Source organism: Polypterus senegalus, chromosome 3 (assembly GCF_016835505.1).
Source record: "Polypterus senegalus isolate Bchr_013 chromosome 3, ASM1683550v1, whole genome shotgun sequence".
In the NCBI taxonomy this organism is placed as follows: domain Eukaryota; kingdom Metazoa; phylum Chordata; class Cladistia; order Polypteriformes; family Polypteridae; genus Polypterus; species Polypterus senegalus.
Genome location: NC_053156.1, coordinates 296,829,060 through 296,852,968, shown reverse-complemented (window position 1 = coordinate 296,852,968; position 23,909 = coordinate 296,829,060). Strand labels below are relative to the sequence as shown.

Sequence of the window (23,909 nt, the reverse complement as noted above, 5' to 3'; positions counted from 1 at the left end):
TATTATACATGGTGCCTCTAAAATCCGTACTAACCCCTACTTTCTCTTCTGTACTTTTTCCGGTTTTCTGTGGTGTTGATCTGCGCCCCCACCACCTGATCAAAGCACTGTGATGTCCCTACATCGATGGATTAAAGGCCAGATGTCCACATGACCGTCATCATCAAGTTCTTCCATATGAACCCTGAATACCATGAGGACTGATTGAGGTCGTTGATGATAGGTAGATTGCCTAGAGGGGGCTGGGTGGTCTCGTGGCCTCGGGATCCCTGCAGATTTTTTCTCCAGCCGTCTGGAGTTTTTTTTTTTGTTTTTTTCTGTCCTCCCTGGCCATCGGACCTTACTTTTATTCCATGTTAATTAGTGTTCCCTAATTTGAATTCTTATTGATTTTGTCTGTTTTCTCTTTCTTCATCATGTAAAGCACTTTGAGCTACATTATTTGTATGAAAATGTGCTATGCAAATAAATGTTACTGTTGTTAACACGGCTTTTACAAATTCCATAGTAAATGGCATATAAGAGAAACATATGCATTGCATTTGCCATTCCAAATGATGGTGCATCACAAATATTAACACAGCTTTTACAAACTCCTTACCATATGATATATATCAAATACCTATGGATTGTATTTGTCATTCCAACAGATGGTGCATTACAAACATCAACATTGGTTTTACAAATTCCATCTGGTACCAATCCCATATATACCAGAGACAGAAATTACATCTCTCTTTCCAACAGAAGGCACATCGCAAACATTAACATTACTTTTATGAATCCCATAACAAATGGCATATAAGAGAAACATCCATCCATTATCCAACCCGCTATATCCTAACTACAGGGTCATGGGGGTCTGCTGGAGCCAATCCCAGCCAACACAGGGCACAAGGCTGGAAACAAACCCCGGGCATAAGAGAAACATATGCATTGAATTTGCTATTGCAAATGATGGCACATCACAAACATTAAAACAGCTTTAATGAATTCCTTATCGTACGGCATATATTAAAGTCCTATGCATTGTATTTGTCATTCCAACAGTTGGTGTATCACAAACATCAACATTGGTTTACAAATTCCATTTGATAACAATTTCATATATAAATGGCATATACCAGAGACATAGACATTGCATCTCTCTTTCCAACATAAGGCACATCACAAACATTAACATTGCTTTTATGAATCCCATATCAAATGGCAGATAACACAGATGTATGCAGTGTATTACTACAAATGGTGTTGATGTACCATCTGTTGGAATGAAAAATGCAATGTATTTTATTACTACATGTATTACAAAATGGATTCCAATAGACAGTGCATTACAAACATTAATATTGAACATACTGACATCTATGTTGAATACTTAGGCTTCAACCTGTCTTAAACAGGCAGCACGGCTAGTGATAATAATTTATTAAGCATATTTGATGATAAACAAATGTAAACTATAACTACTTTTGTACAACCAGATCAGAATTGACTAATAAATCAGTATTGACCTGGACCAGGGGATGGACAGGACAGAAACAGAGAGCTAAGAGTCGAGAATGAGGAGCTCAGAACACCTAATTGACTAAGTGCAACCACAACGCAAAAGTTGCAACAACCCTGATAATTCAAAAACTGCTTTACAGCAAACCCACAAAGTAATCAACAACTTTGTGGTGTCCTCTGTCACCTGTTCAGTTTGTCTGTAGAGCTCCAGAAAGTACAGCAGCCATGGAAAACATCCTGCACTGTTCCTGATCCAAGGAAGTCAGACGCCTCTTCACCTAATGACTACTAGTGATGAATCCTCTGTGACTCCTAGATGCTTCTCATTGTTTGACATTTCAGACCTCCCTTTGCATATTCAAGTCTAACGTTTTTACTACTTACATGTAACTCTTTACATTTCTTCTTCTTATTATTATTATTCTTTCGGCTGTTCCCGTTAGGGGTCGCCACAGCGGATCATCTTCTTCCATATCTTTCTGTCCTCATCATCTTGTTCTGTTACACTCATCACCTGCATGTCCTCTCTCACCACATCCATAAACCTCCTCTTAGGTTTTCCTCTGTTCCTCTTACCTGGCAGCTCTATCCTTAGCACCCTTCTCCCAGTATACCCCTCATCTCTCCTCTGCACATGTCCAAACCAACATAATCTCGCCTCTCTGACTTTTGTCTCCCAGCTTGAGCTGACCCTCTAATGTCCTCATTTCTAATCCTGTCCATCCTCATCACACCCAATGTAAATCTTAGCATCTTTAACTCTGCCACCTCCTCTCTGTCAGCTCTGTCTCCTGTGCCACCGTCAATATAACATAGCTGATCTCACTACCATCCTGTAGATCTTCCCTTTCACGCTTGCTTGTACCCGTCTGTCACAAATCACTCCTGACACTCTAAGCCTGCACTCTCCTTTTCACTTCTCTTCCACAATCCCTATTACTCTGTACTGTTCATCTCAAGTATTTAAACTCATCCACCTTCACCAACTCTACTCCCTGCATCCTCTCCATTCCACTGACCTCCCTCTCATTCTCACACATGTATCCTGTCTTGGTGGTCCTACTGACCTTCATTCCTCTCCTCTCCAGAGCAGATCTCTTCCTCTTCAGGTTCTCCTCGACCTGCTCCCTACTATCGCTACAGATCACAATGTCATCAGCAAACATCACAGTCCACGGGGACTCCTGTCTAATCTCGTCCGTCAACCTGTCCATCACCGTTGCAAATAAGAAAGGGGCTCAGAGCCGATCCCTGATGTAATCCCACCTCCGTCGCTCCTATTGCAGACCTCACCACGGTCACACTTCCCTCGTACATATCCTGTACAACTCTTACGTACTTCTCTGCCACTCCCGACTTCCTCATGCAATACCACAGCTCCTTTCGGTCACCCTGTCATATACTTTCTCCAGGTCCACAAAGACGCAATGCAACTCCTTCTGGCCTTCTCTAAACTTCTCCATCAACATCCACAGAGCAAACATCTCATCTGTGGTGCTCTTTCTTGGCATAAAAGCATCTTGGTGCTCACTAATCATCACCCCCCTTCTTAACTGACCTTACACTACTCTTTCCCATAACTTCATGCTGTGGCTCATCAATTTTATCCCCCTATAGTTACTACAGTCCTGCACACCCCCTTATTCTTAAATATCGGCACCAGTACACTTCTTCTCCACTCCTCAGGCATCCTCTCACTTTCCAAGATTCCATTAAACAATCTGGTGAAAAACTCCACTGCCATCTCTTCTAAACACCTCCATGCTTCCATAGGTATGTCATCTGGACCAACGGCCTTTCCAGTTTTTATCCTCTTCATAGCTGTCCTTACTTCATCCTTGCTAATCCATTGCACTTCCTGATTCACTATCTCCACATCATCCACCCTCTTCTCTCTCTTGTTCTCTTCATTCATCAGCCTCTCAAAGTACTCTTTCCATCTGCTCAACACACTCTCTTCACTTGTGAGTACGTTTTACCCTTTATAACCCTAGCCTGGTCACATCTTTCCCAGCTTGGCCCCTCTCTGTAGCCCACCGGTCCTTTTCTCCCTCCTTAGTGTCCAACCTCTCATACAACTCATCATACGCCTTTTCTTTAGCCTTCGTCACCTCTCTCTTCACTGTGCGCCTCATCTCCTTGTACTCTTGTCTACTTTCTGCATCTCTCTGACTATCCCACTTCTTCTTTGCGATCCTCTTCCTCTGTATACTCTCCTGTATTTCCTCATTCCACCACCAGGTTTCCTTTTCCTCCTTCCTCTTTCCAGATGTCACGCCAAGCACCCTTTTTGTGGTCACCCTTACTACTTCTGCTGTAGTTGCCCAGCTGTCTGGTGACTCTTCACTACCACCCAGTGTCTGTCTCACCTCCTCCCTAAACCCAACCTGGCAGTCTTTCTTTTTCAACTTCCACCATTTGATCCTTGGCTCTGCCCTCACTCTCTTCCTCTTCTTGATCTCCAACATCATCCTACAGACCACCATCCTATGCTGCTTAACTACACTTTCCCCTGCCACCACTTTGCAGTCTTCAATCTCCTTCAGATCGACTCTTCTGCATACGATGTAGTCTACCTGTGTGCATCTTCCTCCACTCTTATATGTAACCCTATGTTCCTCCCTCTTCTTAAAATACGTATTCATCACAGCCATGTCCATCCTTCCACTATCCTCTGACCTTCTTCATTCCTCTCCTTGACACCATACCTACCCATCACTTCCTCGTCTCCATTGTTCCCTTCACCAACATGCCCATTGAAATCCGCTCCAATCACAACTTTCTGTCCCTTGGGTACACTGTTCATCACTTCATCCAACTCACTCCAGAAATCTTCTTTCTCCTCCATTGCACACCCAACTTGTGGTACATATGCACTAACAACATTCATCATCACACCTCCAATTTCCAGCTTCATAATCATTACTCTGGCTAACACTCTCTTCACCTCCAAACACTCTTGACGTGCTGTTCCTTCAAAATAACTCTTACTCCATTTCTCCTCCTATCCACACCATGATAGAACAATTTGAATCCACCTGGCCTTACTCCCCTTCCATTTAGTCTCTTTGCACACACATTATATCGACCTTCCTTCTCTCCATCATGTCTGCTAACTCTCTCCCCTTACCAGTCATACTGCCAACATTCAAAGTTCCTACCCTCAGTTCCACTCTCTTTACCTTCCTCCTCTCCTTCTGCCTCTGGACACGTCTCCCCCCCTCTTCTTCTGCTTCGGCCAACAGTAACGCAATTTCTGCCAGCACCCTGTTGGCTAACAGTACTGGTGGCGGTCGTTGTTAACCCGGGGCTTGACTGATCCTGTATGGAAATTTGTATTGTTGTTCCCATATTGATTTGGCAAAATTTTACACCGGATGCCCATCCTGAAGTAACTCTCCTCATTTATCCGGGCTTAGGACTGGCATGAAGAAACACACTGGCTTGTGCATCCCCTGTGGCTGGGTTGTAATTCTTTACATTTTGTTAAATTAAGTTTCATCTTCCCAAACCTGTCTGTTGTCCATGTCCCTCTGAAATGATTCAGCAGATTCTGGAATAGCTGCTTTTTCACGATAGAAAGGATGGATGGATGAACGGATAATCAGAAACTCTGAGCTTTTCATCCTAAATGTGCTTAGAAATTGACTACAGTTAGATGTGTGCATGTGAATGTGACGTCCATAGCTGCAGCCGAGAAGAATTAGTGGGGTGAAGGCTCTCCTGTACAACGGGACAAGTGGGCCATTCAGGGGGGAACTGTGCCTGTTTATCAAGACTGCTAAGCTTTGTGTGATCTGAATGACAATGAGCTCAGTAAAGACAACAAAAAGGACAATGTAACGGGCAAACACTCCTGGGCTGACACTAACAAGTCTCACTGCTCACTTTCACAATTTGCTATTGAAGAAATTTCAACACAAAACCTCAGTACACCACAAAGCACGAGCTGCACTGATATGTGACACTTACAGTGGCAATGACAGCAAAAGGCAAAAAACAGCACATCAGGGAGATTCACAGATTCAAAAGGACATCGAGGACAGCATAGTTGAGAGGGGGCCGGGGGAGTGTGTGTAGGGGTAGTTTCAAATCCTGACAGCACGAGAACTCAATTCAAAAATTGTTTATTCCTATTGTTTACGGATTAAGCACCAACAGTACGATTTGATTGGGAATGAGATGCTCCCCATTAAACTGGACTGGAGTGAGCTGAAGGACAAGTCAAGTATGTGAATAAGAATGAGAAGAAGAAGAAAAAGAAGAAGTACTGGGGTTACTATCTATCTATCTCTTATATAGTGCCTTTACTCTATCTATCTATCTATCTATCTATTATATAGTGCCTTTTAAATCTATCTGTCTATCTATCATATAGTGCCTTTCATATCTATCTATCCATCTATCTATTATATAGTGCCTTTTACATCTATCTATCTATCTATCTATTATATAGTGCCTTTTACATCTATCTATCTCTTATATAGTGCCTTTCATATCTATCTATCTACCTATCTATCTATCTCTCTTATATAGTGCCTTTACTTTATCTATCTATCTATCTATCTTCTGTTACATGTTGAATTTCATATTAATCAGTCTACAAGGTAAATTACATACTGTATGTAAGCAATAAATAGTGCCTTTCCGGTCCACTTTATGTAACCATTTATCAATCAATCTATTTTCCCTACTTTGTGTATCTGTCTGTCTATCATATACTGTAGTTAGCTTCCCACTGTGTATTGCATAGTATTGTTAATTATGATTTATATAGTGACTTTAATAGATTTTGATCAATCAGGCTATCTATAATAAAGTATATTTCATACCTGTTTATTATTTTGTTTATCTCTTATACATTGTCTTTTACTTTCTATTACATAATAACTGTAATAAATATTGATCAATCTATCGTTATAAAGTATCTTAATTTTATAACTTTCAATCAATCAATCAGTCAATCAATTAGTCAGTCAGTCAGTCAGTCAATCTATTAATTATCTGTTAATTATAAACTGCCTTGCACTTCCTTTATATATTGTCATTCTGTATTTATTATATAGTGCTTTAATTGTTTTTGATCACATAATCTATATATTATAAAGTATTGATTATGCAGTGCCTTTCAATATTATCAATCAATTAATTGATATATTATACTGTATAGTGTCCTTTCACTGCGTGTCTATAATATAATGCCATTCACTATCCACTAAACCTTTCCTAATGATCTACTGCCAGTCTATCTATTATATGGTGCACCTCCCTATCTGTCTATCTGAATTTTTTCTTGTAAAATTTGGGGAGTTGGACAAGTGCTGTGTTCTACTAAAAGGGATGAGTTGATTTGGAACTGTTAATTTTTGTTACAAGTGTGAGGTGATGAAGGAACACAGAAGAGGTGTGGCTTCATTTACTCTTTATTTATATGCTGTTTGCTGATCGTGACATTGATTTATATAAGTACAATGAGATGTGCTAGCACTCTATCTAGGAGATGTTTCTGTCTTGTACATTTCAGCTCCTCCACGACCCTGCATCAGACACACCAGCCTTACAAAGTGGTGTAAATGTATAACTGTCCCGTTCGGGTAGCAAGTTATTTTTCACCCTAAACCAAGTTTACTATCGCGCCAAACGACTGTTGAGTACCTAACCAAACAAACCCAAACCCCACGCCCCTTATGATCTGCGCCCTAGACAAATACATAATTACCCTTAATGGTGGCGCCAGGCCCGCCACTAACGGTATTGTCTCTTTCTGTTCAACCAGCTCAGAGAAGACGCCCAGTGAGGGCAAGTGACTGCGCCACTTACGGTCGGAGGACTATATATTCGAGGTGCTCCTAGATGGTGGCGTCTCATTTGGACGGAAGCTGAAGCTGAAACGCAGGCCTGCCCCACAGCTGACACCCGTTTCATTATTTCTGTTGCAATTCAAATTTTGATTAAACTGGGCGACCCGCCTGCACCAAAACATTTGTTCTGGATCCCGAGACCATCCCTTGCACCAAGTGCTGGAGGTACGTGATTTTGAGCCGTAGGCCAAGATAATGAGTGTGCCAGCCGACTGTTCGGTAGCTGACCCGTGCGGCTGGGATTTTCCCCCTTATGATCTGTGCCTAGGCCAGCGTTTCTCAACCTTTTAGTATTCGCGACCCGAGTTTTCATAACAGTTTTAATCACGCCCCCCCTAACATTTTTTTTGAAATGTAGATGCATATTTTATTATACCTACTTAACTTTTATCGACATTTATCTAACTCTGTATTTATTGTTCTAGTATCAGAATGTAGTTTAAGTTCATTTGTTTCGGTTTTAACAGGTGTTTTTTTTTCATATTTTTGATTCATCTTTTCTTTTTTTCACATCTTCATGCCCCCTATTTTGTTACTTCACACCCCCCTAGGGGGGCTCGCCCCACAGGTTGAGAACCACTGCCCTAGGCGAATGCCTAATTTGCCCTAATAGTGGTGGTCACCCTGCTTGCACCACTATTTATTTATTTTTATTTGTTTTATTTTTTTTATGTATGTCCAAAGACATGCAGGTTAGGTGCATTGGCGTTTCTAAATTGTCCCTAGTGTGTGCTTGGGGTGTGTGTGTGTGTGTGTGCCCTGCGATGGACTGGCGCCCTGCCCAGAGTTTGTTTCCTGCCTTGTGCCCTGTGCTGACTGGGATTGGCTCCAGCAGACCCCCGTGACGCTGTAGTTAGGATATAGCGGGTTGGATAATGGATGGATGGATGGATGTATTTAGGGTGGCACGGTGGCACAGTGGATAGCGCTTAGGAGTTAGGAGACCTGGATTCTCTTCCCTGGTCCTCCCTGATGAGAGTTTGCATGTCCTCCCCGTGTCTGCGTGGGTTTCCTCCCACAGTCCAGAGACATGCAGGTGAGGTGCATTGGCGGTCCTAAATTGACTCTAGTGTATGCCCTGTGCTGGCTGGGATTGGCTCCAGTAGACCCCCGTGACCCTGTAGTTAGGATATAGCGGGTTGGATAATGGATGGATGGATGTATTTAGGGCAGCACAGTGGCACAGTGGGTAGTGCTGCTGCCTCGCAGATAGGAGACCCGGGTTCGCTTCCTGGGTCCTCCCTGCGTGGAGTTTGCATGTTCTCCCCGTGTCTGCGTGGGTTTCCTCCCACAGTCCAGAGACATTCAGGTGAGGTGCATTGGCGGTCCTAAATTGACTCTAGTGTGTGCCCTGTGCTGGCTGGGATTGGCTCCAGTAGTTAGGATATAGTGGGTTGGATGATGGATGGATGGATGGATGTATTTATTTATTATTACTATTATCTCCCTATTATAAAAAAAAAAATTCTGGAAAGGAAAAGCAGGGTGACAAGATGTGTCAGAAGACACTTAAAAGTGTCTGACATTGTGTGCAGCAATACAGGGGCACCGCAGGGGACTGTACTTTCTTCGGTCCTGTTCAATCTATATACATCAGACTTCCAATATGACTCAGAGTCCTGCCACGTGCAAAAGTTCGCTGATGACACTGCTATGGTGGGCTGCATCAGGAGTGGGCAGGAGGAGTAGAGAAAGTTAATCAAAGACTTTGTTAAATGGCGCGACTCAAACCACTTACACCTTAACACCAGCAAGACCAAGGAGCTGGTGGTGGATTTTAGGAGGCCCAGGCCCCTCATGGACCCTGTGATCATCAGAGGTGACTGTGTGCAGAGGGTGCAGACCTTTAAATATCTGGGAGTGCAGCTGGATGATAAACTGGACTGGACTGCCAATACTGATGCTCTATGTAAGAAAGCTCAGAGCAGACTTTACTTTCTGAGAAGGTTGGCATCCTTCAACATCTGCAGTAAGATGCTGCAGATGTTCTACCAGACGGTTGTGGCGAGTGCCCTCTTCTACGCGGTGGTGTGCTGGGGTGGCAGCATAAAGATGAAAGACGCCTCACGCCTGGACAAACTTGTTAAGAAGGCAGGCTCCATGGTAGGATTAAAGTTGGACAGTTTAACATCTGTGGCAGAGCGACGGGCACTAAGCAAACTCCTGTCAATCATGAAGAATCCACTGCATCCACTGAACAGTGTCATCTCCAGACAGAGGAGTAGCTTCAGTGACAGACTTTTGTCATTGTCCTGCTCACTGACAGACTGAGGAGATCGTTCCTCCCCCACACTATGCGACTTTTCAATTCCACCCGGGGGAGTAAATGCGAACATTAATTTTATTTTAATTCTTTTCATTTTTATTACTATTTAATTTAATATTGTTTCTTTGTATCAGTATACTGCTGCTGGATTATGTGAATTTCCCCTTGGGATTAATAAAGTATCTATCTATCTATCTATCTATCTATAAAAGACCTGTGAGTTGCAAACGATATCAAATAAGAGAGCACAGCCAGCAAACACTCAGTCATGTAAAGGCACGTAGCACACACAGATCCTGTGCTCTCAGCACATATAAAGCGTATGAGGACAATACGTTCGAGATGAAAAGTCAACGACTAAGCAAAGAAGAAAGAGCAGCGTGGAGAAAAGAGACCCAAAAGCGTTAGAGAGAAGAAAAGGCAGATAAGAGATTATGAAAGCAGTGGAATTCGAAAGGCTCAGACAAACGATGGCGCGACACGCATGCAGAGAAAGGTACAGAATATGAAAGCAGTAAAATCTGAAGGTATTGTAGCGTCCCAGCCAGGTTGAAACCTTCTTTGGTTTAAGTGACTGTTAGGTCTGATTGAGGGAGGGTGGAGTACAGCACAGAAGACTGATAGCAGGGTATTGATTGATACGGTAAGGGGGGATGAAGGGTTGGAGAGGGTGATAGAAAGTCGTGTCTGGGGTTACAAAGTTGACGATTGTTCAAATAAAACTTTTGTGACACTTTATTACATCAGTTGCTACAGTATCAAAAAAAAGATAGTAAAGATCGCATTTGCGCAAACAAAAGGAAATGAATCATCAGGACCGGGTGTAACTAAAAAAATAGCAGGACAAAGCGAGGTCAGAAATTAAAGGCAAAGAGCAGAAAACAAAGTCTTTTGGCCTTCGCATCATTCAATGCACAAAACGTAGATTCACACGATAACGGACCAAACGCTATGAGAATCTGTGGCCTTGCAACAGTTAAAGCAACAACAAGTTGAATTTCAAAGACAACACAATTCGGTCAGGTGTATATTTATGATCACGGAGACAACGCGAGCAGCAGAGACACAGAGTGGCAAAAAGGACAGCGGCTGTACAGGCTATAAAATGATCGACGCTGCCCCCGATTCACAACGCGAGCAGCGTTATACGTCCTGCGAGAAAGACATTTAAATAAAGCACAAGTATTGTTTTTACAACGTCACATGAGACAAGGCAGTGAGCCATCATTTCAAATATTTAAAACCTAGAGGTTGTTGGATTGCTTTTGGCAGACACGCTTCATGTGCTCCCAGCTCTTAAAACAACGACATGCGACAAACAGAACAGGCAGCTCGCCAGATGCAGCAAGACAGCAGATGATCCGACGGCATCTCCTTAGCGTGTTCAGCCGCCCCCTCCCTCCCTTCACAACACGAGCAGCATTATACGTCTTGCGAGAAAGAGATGTGACCACGCAAGGGGCTGGAAATAAAGAACTATTGTTTTTACAAACGTTTTAGAGTAAAAGTGAAAATAATGCATATATAACAATTCCCATGAAAATAACAATCTCTTTATATTGTATATCGAGTAAATCAAACACGGGGGTGGATGAGCGCGAGTAGGGGGCGGAGCCACCTAGTAATCTTAAATAATAAATCTCTCTATTATAAAAAAAAAAAATCCTGGGAGGGAGACTAGACGAGATGTGATCTTCTTGGAAGGCAATTTGATGTCCCGCGAGAGACATTTTAAAGTCACGCGAGACAAGGCGGTGAGCCATCATTTAAAACAAGTCCACGGACATCTAAACTAGCAGTTGTTGGATTGCTTTTGGCAGACGCGCATCATGTGCTCCCAGCTCTTAAAACAACGACATGCGACAAGCCGAACAGGCAGCTCGCCAGCAGCAGAAAGACAGCAGATGATCCGACGACATCTCCTTAGCGTGCGTTCAGCCGCCCCCTCCCTCCCTTCACAACACGAGCAGCGTTATACGTCTTGTGAGAAAGCGATGTGACCACGCAAGGGGCTGGAAATAAAGAACTATTGTTTTTACAAACGTTTTAGAGTAAAAGTGAAAATAATGCATATATAACAATTCCCATGAAAATAACAATCTCTTTATATTGTATATCGAGTAAATCAAACACGGGGGTGGATGAGCGAAGCGAGTAGGGGGCGGAGCCACCTAGTAATCTTAAATAATAAATCTCTCTATTATAAAAAAAAAAAATCCTGGGAGGGAGACTAGACGAGATGTGATCTTCTTGGAAGGCAATTTGATGTCCCGCGAGAGACATTTTAACGTCACGCGAGACAAGGCGGTGAGCCATCATTTAAAACAAGTCCACGGACATCTAAACTAGCAGTTGTTGGATTGCTTTTGGCAGACGCGCATCATGTGCTCCCAGCTCTTAAAACAACGACATGCGACAAGCCGAACAGGCAGCTCGCCAGCAGCAGAAAGACAGCAGATGATCCGACGACATCTCCTTAGCGTGCGTTCAGCCGCCCCCTCCCTCCCTTCACAACACGAGCAGCGTTATACGTCTTGTGAGAAAGCGATGTGACCACGCAAGGGGCCGGAAATAAAGGACAAGTATTGTTTTTACAACAGTTTTTAAAAGTTAGAGTGAAAATAATACATATGTAACAAATCCCATGAAAATAACACTCTCTTTAAATTGTATATCGAGTAAATCAAACACGGGGGCGGAGCCCCCTGGTTATTATTATAATTATTTATTTATTTGTAATATAGTGCCTTCATATCTCTCTATCATATAATGCCTTTCATTTTCTAGTATCTTTCATCTACGATGTCACCCATGAGCACTGTAGACCTGTTCTTAATCCGAGCCCAGATGCCAGTCCTGTCTGCGCTCATCGACTGACTTCCTCAGGTTTTGTTTCTTGGGCAGTGAGCTGAGCGCCCTAATTGTCCGTGGATGAGTGACTGCGTGTTTTTGCTCGACCTCAGGCAGTTAACAGTAACAAGCTGTGCAATACTTTTTTTGTTTGCCGATTCCAAACACTTCGGAGTCCGTCACAACTAAAAAGCCTAACGAGCCTCCTGGAACTGGACGGACAGTTATCACTTTATGTACGATCTTTTCCCATTTTGTTAAGCCATTTTAGTATTTCGCTCTCGCGTTTAGAAAGTAACTGCACAGTTAACGCTGCTCCACATGTTCAGGTTTACCGTCCATCGGACAAGTGTCAGTTTTCAAATCAATGCATTTATTTAACGGGCTATGGGGTAAACGGCAAGGTGGCACACCTGTTAGCCATGATGCCACACCGCTTTGATCATCTGGCAGTGGGGCTCAGTCAGTCCCATCGCTCCCTTCTTTCTGTTCGCGTGGATTTTTGTTCTTTTCTTCTGACATTCCAAGGATTTCATTCTTTCAGATGAATTCGATTTTTTCTTAAAGCCTCTTGATCCAGTTCTGGGTGAGTGTGGGGGGGCACAACCTACATTGTCAACAGTGGCTAGAGTTCAGGAGACAGCCCTGGACGGGTCGCCAGTCCATGGCAGCTCACAGGAGCCGGGCAGAAGTGCGGAATAACCCAATCTGAGCGTCTTTTAGAATGTCGGGATATCTTAGTGGACATCATGTGTACACGGCAGCCCTGAGCTCAGGCTAACAGATAAAATGTCAACAATCCCGGGACCTCGACATATACGACTGGGAACGAGTGTCCCCTCAGAGCAATGCCTTTCGGTGGAAGCTGCCGGTCCTGGTGATTCTGGGATCGAATAAAAGCGATTGGGACTAAACGATGTCTTGTACGTAATGGAATATATATATATATATATATATATATATATATATATATATATATATATATATATATATATATATTACATTTTCCGGAGAGAACGGCAGCGAACAATTTCGAGAAATGTAGTTTTAACTGAACACTTAATTAGAGTTTCCTTTTTAGAAAATAGCGACTTGGATTTGCAGCTTCACTAAATCATAGTCAACGACGTTTCCACGAGTGCTGGCTCCCCGTGAAAGAATATTCTGTGCCATTCCAGGAAAAGCAAAGCGCCGTGCATGTTTGGTTAGAAGACGGGACCCGCAGAATTTAACAACACGCCTTCATTACGCTCCAATACAGGAAATTGGCTAGAATTGTACATATTTGAGTGAAGTTCAAATAAAAAGTGCTTTATTCACAGTAAGATGTAATAGTTAAATATTCCGATTTTCTCGGTTTGGCAGGTAGGGAATCATAAATTTGAGAGTCCTCGCAAACTTGCAGGTCTTCGGTTTGGGCGACAACTGCAATTACGTGACAAGTGCGCGGGCACTCAAACGGACGGGTAAACCTGACATACGGAACGACCCCCTTGCTTCGTTCAACGTAGTCAATCTCCGCTGTTTTTATAAACGCTATCGTGTGGTGCAGGCTTTTAGAAATAGAGGTAAGCGTGGAAAGGGCGCTGCGCTTTATGGATGTCCGGCCAAAGCAAAACAGCACGAGGGCCTGCGCCTGATACAACGTGAAGCTCATTGTCACCTTAGATAGAGGGATATGAAAGGAACTATATAATAAAGAGACTGACGGACAGTTATTACAGGCACAATAATATATAAACGGGAACAAGACATTGGTATTGAAAACACTAGACATGTAGTGCCCTGTACAATGGACAAATTGATTAATATTTATAAAACTGATAATAAGGATAGATAGATAGATAGATAGATAGATAGATAGATAGATAGATAGATAGATAGATAGATAGATAGATAGATAGATAACATTTATTTATACAGCACATTTTCATACAAAAAGTAGCTCAAAGTGCCTTACATAATGAAGAATAGAAAAATAAAAGACACAGTAAGAAAAATAAAATAAGTCAACATTAATTAAAATAGAATAAGAGTAAGGTCTGATGGCCAGGGTGGACAGAAAAAACAAACAAACAAAAAAAAAAACTCCAGACGGCTGGAGAAAAAAATCATAGATAGGAAAAAAGCTATTAAATGCACCATATTACAGAAATATAAATATACTGTAACTGATTGATTGATCCATATTTTTTAAAGATACTGTTAGAGAGATAGTAAATGACAGTATAAAATGGATAGTGAAATACATTGTTTGAGAGATTGATGTGAAATACTTTTTAATAGACTGACTGTTAAACACAGTATTAAAGAGATAATGAATGGGACCTTAATAAACAGTAAAAAGGCACTATATGATAGATAGATAGATAGATAGATAGATAGATAGATAGATAGATAGATAGATAGATAGATAGATAGATAGATAGATAGATAGATAGATAGATGTGAAATCAGTATATATAATATATGGCTATCTGAAATCTATTTTGTTAAAGAATGATTGATCGATAGGTAAGAAAGTCACTTTATACTAGTGAGTTGCACTCTATAATAGAAATGCATAATATGATGCACAGATAGATTAGATCTATTTCAAAAGATAGCTTGATCAATAGCTATTAAAAGTACTACATAATAGATAGCATAATTCACTATACAATAAATAGTGAATGATAATAGACAATGAAAAGTATACTGTTAGATAGATAGATAGATAGATAGATAGATAGATAGATAGATAGATATGAAAGGAATTACATAATAAGTTATTAGATGCCTATGAAAGCCATTATATAATAGATTCATATGAAATTACCTGATTATATAATGGATTGATGTTGAATGACCCATAAAATACATTGATTGATAGATGAAAAGTGCTACATAATAGATAATAATGAACTATACTTTGTAATAGATAGATTGATTGGCCAATGGTTAAGAAATGCACTATATAATACATAGTGAACCACTAGTTGCCACCATGTTCAGGATTGTTCCAGAATTATATAGATAATATTGTAATAGATGGTCACAGTGTCAGTGGCAGTGAAAGGCCCGATATGATAGATTGACAGATCACTAGCTATGAAAGGCATTATATAATAGTGAACGACACTATATAATATATAGACAGTGAAAGGCACTTTATGATAGATAGATAGATAGATAGATAGATAGATAGATAGATAGATAGATAGATACATAGATAGATAGATAGATAGATAGATAGATAGATACATAGATAGATACATAGATAGATAGATAATTATTTTAATAAATGCTAAACATAGTTTTGTTGTATTTTAATGCGTGCCAGTTCTATTCGTATACCACATTGCAGCAGGGTCTGTTTTCTGTGAAGTTTGATAATGTTCAATAAATTGCACATTTCACTTTTTAAAAATATAATAGACCATTCACAGGTTCTCAAGGGATTTACAAGCCAGTTTCCATCTACAGGACCACGGTGTACTTACTTGCGGTGACTAACCAGGCGTCCCAGCCAAACAGCATGAAGACAGCGGAGTTCAAGTAAATGGGCAGACAAGCCATGTTCTTTAGTCCAGCAGTCCGCTTTGATGAACGAGACTTATCGTAAAGGCGTGTTTTGCTCGTCACATTTGCGGCACTGGGCTCGAAGGGGCCAGAGGGACTGAGCAGGTTCTGAAGATATCTTGTCCGCAGCACATGCAGGTGTCCAGAAACGCTGCAGGTGAAGCGCCGTGCAGATGGGCGCGTTAATCACTAGCGTGTGTGTCGCAATCCCAACCAAACAGACGGGTCACTTAAGTTATTTTGTTGTTCTCCGGGCCGTTCGGGGGTCACAGTCTTGCACAAGTGTATCATTCTGAAGAAGAAGTTAAACGAGGGTTTACTTGCCGAGTGAAAACAGCCGATGAGGCACTGAATGGGACCTGCGCGGTCTCTGTGGCCGCGGTGCTGCGTGCCAAGCTGCTTCTGCGCTCATTCCTCTACCGCTTTGTAAATTCCGTACACGATCTTAATTCTGCATGCTGCCAGTGCTATAGCGTGGTGTTATGTTTCTCGAGTAATGATATAAATGGACATTTCTTTTAGCAAAAATGAATTAAATCACAATGAGTTTATGTTGTCTTTAAACGCGGGTTGCGACAATTGTAGACTGTTGTCCGTACGCCTCCAATGTAAAATGCTTAACAAAAGGTCACTCCAGGTGTAGTGCCTTCTGGGCTCACAATTGAAGATTCCTGTAGATATATAGTGCCCGCATTTCTTTTCGATCAACTGTTAGAATAACGGAAGTGATACATCGTCTTATCTTGTACGGCCTCGCATCCTACATCACTGCAGAATTAGCTCCCGACGGTTTCAGCTTTACGGACAGACCCTGAGCGGCTCGCTCAGCCTAGTGTTGTCCCAACACCGTGTCCGTCCAACCAGACTCGTCCCACAATGGACCCTTTAACCGATGAAAGCGAAAACATGTGTCCCTTTCGATATAGTACCTCAGCTGAGATGAACAATATCTCTCTCTTCGGTCCGCAACCACAACGTAGTGCCACTCTGGCTCTGGTAAGCACCTGCTGCTGGCTTCTTGTCGCTCAGACTAAAAGAGCCCCCTTAGCTCAAAGACTTAATATTAAAAACGGAAATGCAGCCTGATTGTTGAAACACACGATTTAGCTGGCATCTGCCCAGATCTGCGAGGCGTTGCGTATTCACAAAGTGACCACGGGTAGACACATCGTAAAGTTACGGACGAGAATAAACTCGGATTTTTCAGCAAGTCGCTCCGATAAAAAAAAATTAAAAATTCCCGATGTAAAGAATGAACGCCTGTTCTTCACGGTAGATGATTGCAGTTATGATTTTTTTTGTTGTTTTTTTGCCTATCGTAGTTCTGATCAGGTTGCTGGCACAAAATATCCATTCACTTCATTGATACAATCAGCGTATGAAATTGTGAAGCATGAAATCACTGCCAGCCAATGCAGGAAGCCGATTGGCTACTCCACGTCAGGCTACTGAGACGCGAATGGCTGAACGCTTTATCAGTCTGCGCGAGCCGGGCCGAGGTGAGAGCCAGCAGAACGAAAACGAGGAGCGCAGCGCAGCGCGCGGCATTCCAGCAGTGGCTCTGCCCGAAACTTCTCAGTCGCCGGCGGAAAACCTCAGCATGACGTGACATTGAGCTCGTTTAAGAAAAAAAAAAAATGTCTTTCGTCGCGTGCCTGTAAGTCTGAGGGTCCCCGCATTCATTTAGTTTCGTTGCTGCTGAGATAACTAACACTGTAAAAAATAAATGTTAAATTTACGGTAAAATACTGGCAGCTGGGTTGCCAAAATTTTATTGTAATAAATAAAGTGACAATACTTTTAGGTCTACAGTATAATTTTACAGTAAAAACTATTTGGTCTTTGCAACAAACTCCAATAGACATTTATGTTGTATAATAAATATGACAATCAATAAACAATTTGTCTTAGCAGGGTCAAACCCCAGTACATAGTTTGCATTAGTTAATTAACAATAACCAATAACAACAAGCATGTTCCATTGAATTATACACATTGGAAAAAAATTCAACGTTTAAGAAAGTTACGGCGCGTTGCCTGGTGGGGAAGTAAAGTTTTCTCTTTTGTGGTGTCCTACTTATCGAATACAACCCACCATAAATCAGCTTCCATAAGCTCAAAAAACCTTCAGCACGTGGGGAAAATTAAGTCTGCTAACTTAGGTTAAGTTTTGTTCCCTACTATTCAAAGGTATGCGGTTCACCAGGAACAATATTGTAAAAAGGGGCGTGTCCTTATGCAAAATCCTAACCAGTTTTACTGAAACAGTGATTTACCGTTTTACATTTTACGGTTGTCTACCTTCGTTATTTAACGGTTTTACACTGTAAAATTAACAGATATTTTTCAGTATAACTGTAATGCATCAATAAAAGGTATTTAGCATATTTTGAAGGTAGAAAAATATTGATTATACAGAACTCGGCTGTAAAAAATAATGAACTTTATTGTTTAAGATATACAGGTAATTTTCAGTAGAACATAAGGTAACTTTCCTTTTTTTCAGAAAAGGTCTTTTACCTTCACCATTTACAGTATTTGTACCGTTAAATTTACTGACATTTTTTAAAGTGTAGGTCAGTTTTCATTTCAGAAAAACAAAGCTAAGGTAATTACCCGTTATCATATAAATAGACATCTTCTAATTTAAGATTAGATTCAATTTATTTCTATATAATAGCTCGCTAGTATTTACAATCCCAAAGCGCCATACACGTTGGCGGATATTCATTCATTCATTTCCCAAACAGGGTCGCAGAGGGTGAGGTAAATTAAACACAACATAACACACAATGATTCTATCTATCTATCTATCTATCTATTATATAGTGCTTTTCACATCTATCTATCTATCTATCTATTATATAGTGCCTTTCACATCTATCTATCTATCTATCTATCTATTATATAGTGCCTTTCACATCTATCTATCTATCTATCTATCTATTATATAGTGCCTTTCACATCTATCTATCTATCTATCTATCTATCTATTATGTAGTTCCTTCCATATCTATCTATCTATCTATCTATCTATCAGTACACACTCAGCGTGGATCGCAACATGAGCACATAACATATAAAAAGATATGATACTTTAGATTTAGAATGCTCCCAAAATCTAAAATAAACTGTGGATGGATGGACATGAAGTATTCACTTAGCACTTAATGTTTTTGGATTTCTTATTTCTCTCAAGGTCACCTGATGAGTCTGTGCCAGAGATTGTAGCTACAGCTTTTTGCTTTATAGTGCTTTTCACATCTATCTATCTATCTATCTATCTATCTATTATATAGTGTCTTTCACATCTATCTATCTATCTATCTATCTATCTATCTATTATATAGTGTCTTTCACATCTATCTATCTATCTATCTATCTATTATATAGTGCCTTTCACATCTATCTATCTATCTATCTATCATGTGACTATGTTTGCTCTGTTGTGTTTGCGTAATAATTCTTTTCAGAATGCACAAGACTAAAGGCTGCTGGAAAACCCAGTCTACATAAATTATATACATAATGAATATGTCTGCCTGTCCTCTTGATCTAAAGCTTGTGTCCTGATATGTTCTTGACATTCAAAGAAAAATAAAAGGTAGTAGAGACCTGGTGGGCAACTTTACTAGTGGGCAGAAAAAATAATTGTGAATTAAACATTACTGCTGATGTCAATGCTAATTTCTTAGATTTCAACCTCTCTTAGGTGGTTAGCAAGTCTAAAGATTTACTGTGTACAGTTTATCCAACCATCCATTTTCAATCCCTCCCATCCTAAGCAGGGTTACAGGGCAGCTTGAGACTATTGTAGCAAACATTGAGTGCAAGGAAGGTAAAAACTCTGGACATGGCAGCAGTTCATCATAGAATGATAGCACAGACACACACACATACAACAGAGCTCATAAAGCAATGCCAGTCCATGTAACCCACACGTCTTTGGCCTGTGGAAAGAAACCTGAGCACCAAGAAGAAACCTACGTGGAGAAAGTAATCTATACTAATAAAAGGCAAAGCCCTCACTCACTCACTCACTGACTGACTCATCACTAATTCTCCAACTTCCCGTGTGGGTGGAAGGCTGAAATTTGGCAGGTTCATTCCTTACAGCTTCCTTACAAAAGTTGGGCAGGTTTTATATCGAAATTCTACGCGTAATGGTCATAACTGGAAGCTGTTTTTCTCCATTTACTGTAATGGAGATGAGCTTGAACGCCGTGGGGCGGAGTTTCGTGTGACATCATCACGCCTCCCACGTAATCACGCAGTACATAGAAAACCAGGAAGACCTTGAAAAAGCGCTGAAGAAAACATGCATTATATAATTGAGAAGGCAGCGAAACAATAAGAAGCGAGCGAGTGACATATACAACCATATTCATGAGTTCTGCTACTTCGGAAACAAAGCACGATGTAAACCTACACTTTAAATTAAGTTCATAGACAGGCTGCGCTGGCGTTTGTAATTTAGTGCCTGCCCATATAAGGCCGTCCGTCAGCGCAATCCAATAGCAAACTGCCACGGGTAAATATTCACGGGTGAAGGACTGTGCTTATGGAGAGGAAGATGAGATGGTCAGGGTGGTGTTTGACACAAACTCAGCGAAACTGCGAGAGAAAGTTTTAAGTGCCAGGACTAAGGTAACATTAAATACAGCCATGGACATAGCACGAGATGGCACCAGCACAGCTGGGAACCTTCGATGCATGTACACCGAGTGGCTCACGGAACTGACGCAGTGCACAGATAAAAGCAACAGTTCCAAAGAGCTGAACAAAACCGAATTACACAATTGAAAAGGCAGCAAAAATATGAAGCGCCTCATACATACAAGCATATTCATAAATCCAGCTACTGCGGAAACAAAGCACACGTGGAAAAAGTCAATGTCCCGCTAAAGGAAGACAGTGTAAAAACCCGTGCATGCAGTGTGTCAGGTCTCAGATAAAGAAGAAGACGAGCTGTTTATTGATGCAGTAAGAAATGAATCGATGAATGAAACCTGTCATCTTTACAACGATTGACAAACACGGAATGTAACTTGAACACAACACATCCTACAAATACGAACCTGATTGAAAGAAATAATGATAATCAAATCCTTGATGACAGCAACACTCAGTAACACTCACAAAACAAATACTGTATATTGACAGTCATGTTACGTTATTTTTAAAATGTTCCCTTTTCTTTTCTAGCTTTTTAACACACTACTTCTCTGCGATACGCTGGTATATATATATGTATATATGTATATATCCCGATCTACATACTCGAATAATGGATACTTTATTCACCATCAATGATTGTTTTGGTAAAGCCATACTCAGTGTATTCATTAGATGAACGGTAAAAAAGTAAGAGCGAGGGGAGGATGACTTATTGAGGCATGCAGGCTGTAGTGCGCGTCAACTCTATCTGAATTGCGCGATCACATTTGAAAAATATATCTTTTCAAGTTCTATTTAGTCCATATGTGTCAAACTCAAGGGTCAGGGCCACATCCGCCCGGCGTAATTATATCCGGCCCAGAGATCATTTTATATACTGTATTATTGTTATTAATGGCCCGGTATATGAAGCGCTGGTAACACAATAAACTACAGATCCCATAATGCAGCGCTTCAGCTGCCTTGCCGAACACTTACCGCGTTAATCAAGTCTAGCTTATGATGCTGCAAGTTATTGCGAAGCTAGCTCACACGATGCTGAAGAGAAAAGTTGATTCTGAAAATAGAGCCTTTAAAAACCGATGGGAGGCTGAGTATATGTTTACTGAACCCGTGTGTCTCATTTGTGGAGCTAATGTGGCTGTAATTACAGAATTTAATCTAAGACGGCACTATGAGACAAAACATCAGGGTAACCTGAAAGACCTGAATACAATGCAGAAGATACAGAAAGCAGAAGAATTAAATAAGAATCTGACACTTCAGCGGACGTTTTACCGTGCACGATCACAAAGTGATTTCAAGTGAAGCTGCTTTTATGGGAGACACAACCACTTGCCCCACTTTCCCTGTTGCCAAGTAATGTTAAACCAAGTCGTCACTACGGTGTTCCCAAATAAGCACTTTGCTGATAAACTGAGCGCACTGCGCACTGAGTTTGCACGGCGCTTTGGTGACTTTGAAGAACAAAAAAAGTCCGTCTACATGCGGCTCGAACCTTGTGCATGTTTGGTAGCACATATCTGTGTGAGAAGCTCTTCTCAGTGATAAAGACTAACAAAACAGCACACAGGAGTCGCCTCACTGATGAGCACCTGCAATCCATCCTGAGAATCTCCACAACACAGAACCTCACACCAAACAGAAACGAACTTGTGGCCAAAAAAGATGCCAGGCGTCCAGCTCTAAAATGACATATGAGCAAAGACAACTGAATGATTTGATTTGTTATTGCTGAAAGGAACACATTTTATTTATATTTCTAGGTTTTGTTATGCAGCATGTTCATATTTGAATTTGTATAATTTTGACAGGATATATTTTTATGGAGAGCAAAATCTTTTGGGATATTTAAAATCTAAGTTTATTTTTTATAAAATATAAAATTACATAAGAGTAAAGAAATTTGAATGTTTGTTCTTTTGACGTTTACTTTATTTCTAACTTGTATAATTTAGACAGGATATATTTTTATGGAGAGCAAAATATTATAAGTTGTTTAAGGTTTGAGTTGATTTATTCAGGAATAATATTCCTGTCTGTTTTTACCATTCCTACCAAAGATATTTCTGTTGACTAAATAAAAATTCCTTCTATTTAAAATTTAAATAGAACTTGAACAAATACGATAGTTCATAATATCCACGCAGACTTGCACGTAAGAGCGGGAGTCATCCGTTTTAACAAGCAGCGTATTGCACTGATACGAAATAGCTGTGTGTGTATATATGTAGATATGTATGTATATGTATATATATGTTTATATATGTGTGTGTGTGTATGTATATATATATGTATTTGTGTGTATATATGTGTGTTTGTATGTATGTGTGTATGTATATGTATGTATATATATATGTAGATATATATATATGTATGTATATATGTGTGTGTGTATATATATGTGTATATGTATAGATATGTATATATATATGTTTGTGTGTGTGTGTAAATATATATATATATATATATATATATATATATATATATATATATATATATATATATATATGACAGCAACACTCATCACTCACAACAGTGACAAAACAATTACATTGACAATCATGTTACGTTATTTTCAAAATGTTTCCTTTTCTTTTTCATTGCTTCTTTAACACACTACTTCCAGTAAGCTGGTATTTTGCTAGTATATATATATACGTATATATTATAAGAAGAATGACCATAAGACATTGTGATGGTTTGGGGTAGCCACCCGTATAATTTTTCCTGGCTGCAAAATTGATACCAAAGCACAGACATGTTCATACTACAGAGTCCAAAACAGAACTGACTAATTGGGAGCAAGATGGCGGCTTTAAAGGCCAGTGGAAGGAGTGATGTCATCAGGACGGAACCAGAAGTGATGTCATTAGCTGCCTCTGAGCCGGGTGGGATTTCCCTAGAATCTAAAAAGATCAAGAGGCAGAATTAGTGCAGTTTGCCACCCCCTGGTCCGGTGTGGAATTACATGTACTCAGGCCGTTTAGTTGTCTCCTAAACACGTGCATGACTATATATATATATATATATATATATATATACATATATATATATACATATATATATATATATATATATATATATATATATATATATATATACATATATATATATATATATACATATATATATATATATACATATATATATATATATATACATATATACATATATATATATAT

At 40.3% G+C, this 23,909-nt stretch overlaps 1 protein-coding gene across 1 annotated transcript in view; it reads right to left on the bottom strand.

Moving 5' to 3' along the window:
* The window catches only part of LOC120526328 (fibronectin type III domain-containing protein 4-like), a 150,692-nt gene extending 133,229 nt beyond the window's left edge, over positions 1–17,463 (bottom strand). The window contains exon 1 of the mRNA XM_039749473.1: positions 15,969–17,463. Within this exon, the coding sequence (XP_039605407.1) occupies positions 15,969–16,044 (76 nt within the window). The 5' untranslated portion in view covers positions 16,045–17,463. The remainder of the gene's footprint in view (positions 1–15,968) is intronic.
* Positions 17,464–23,909: the final 6,446 nt, after the last annotated feature.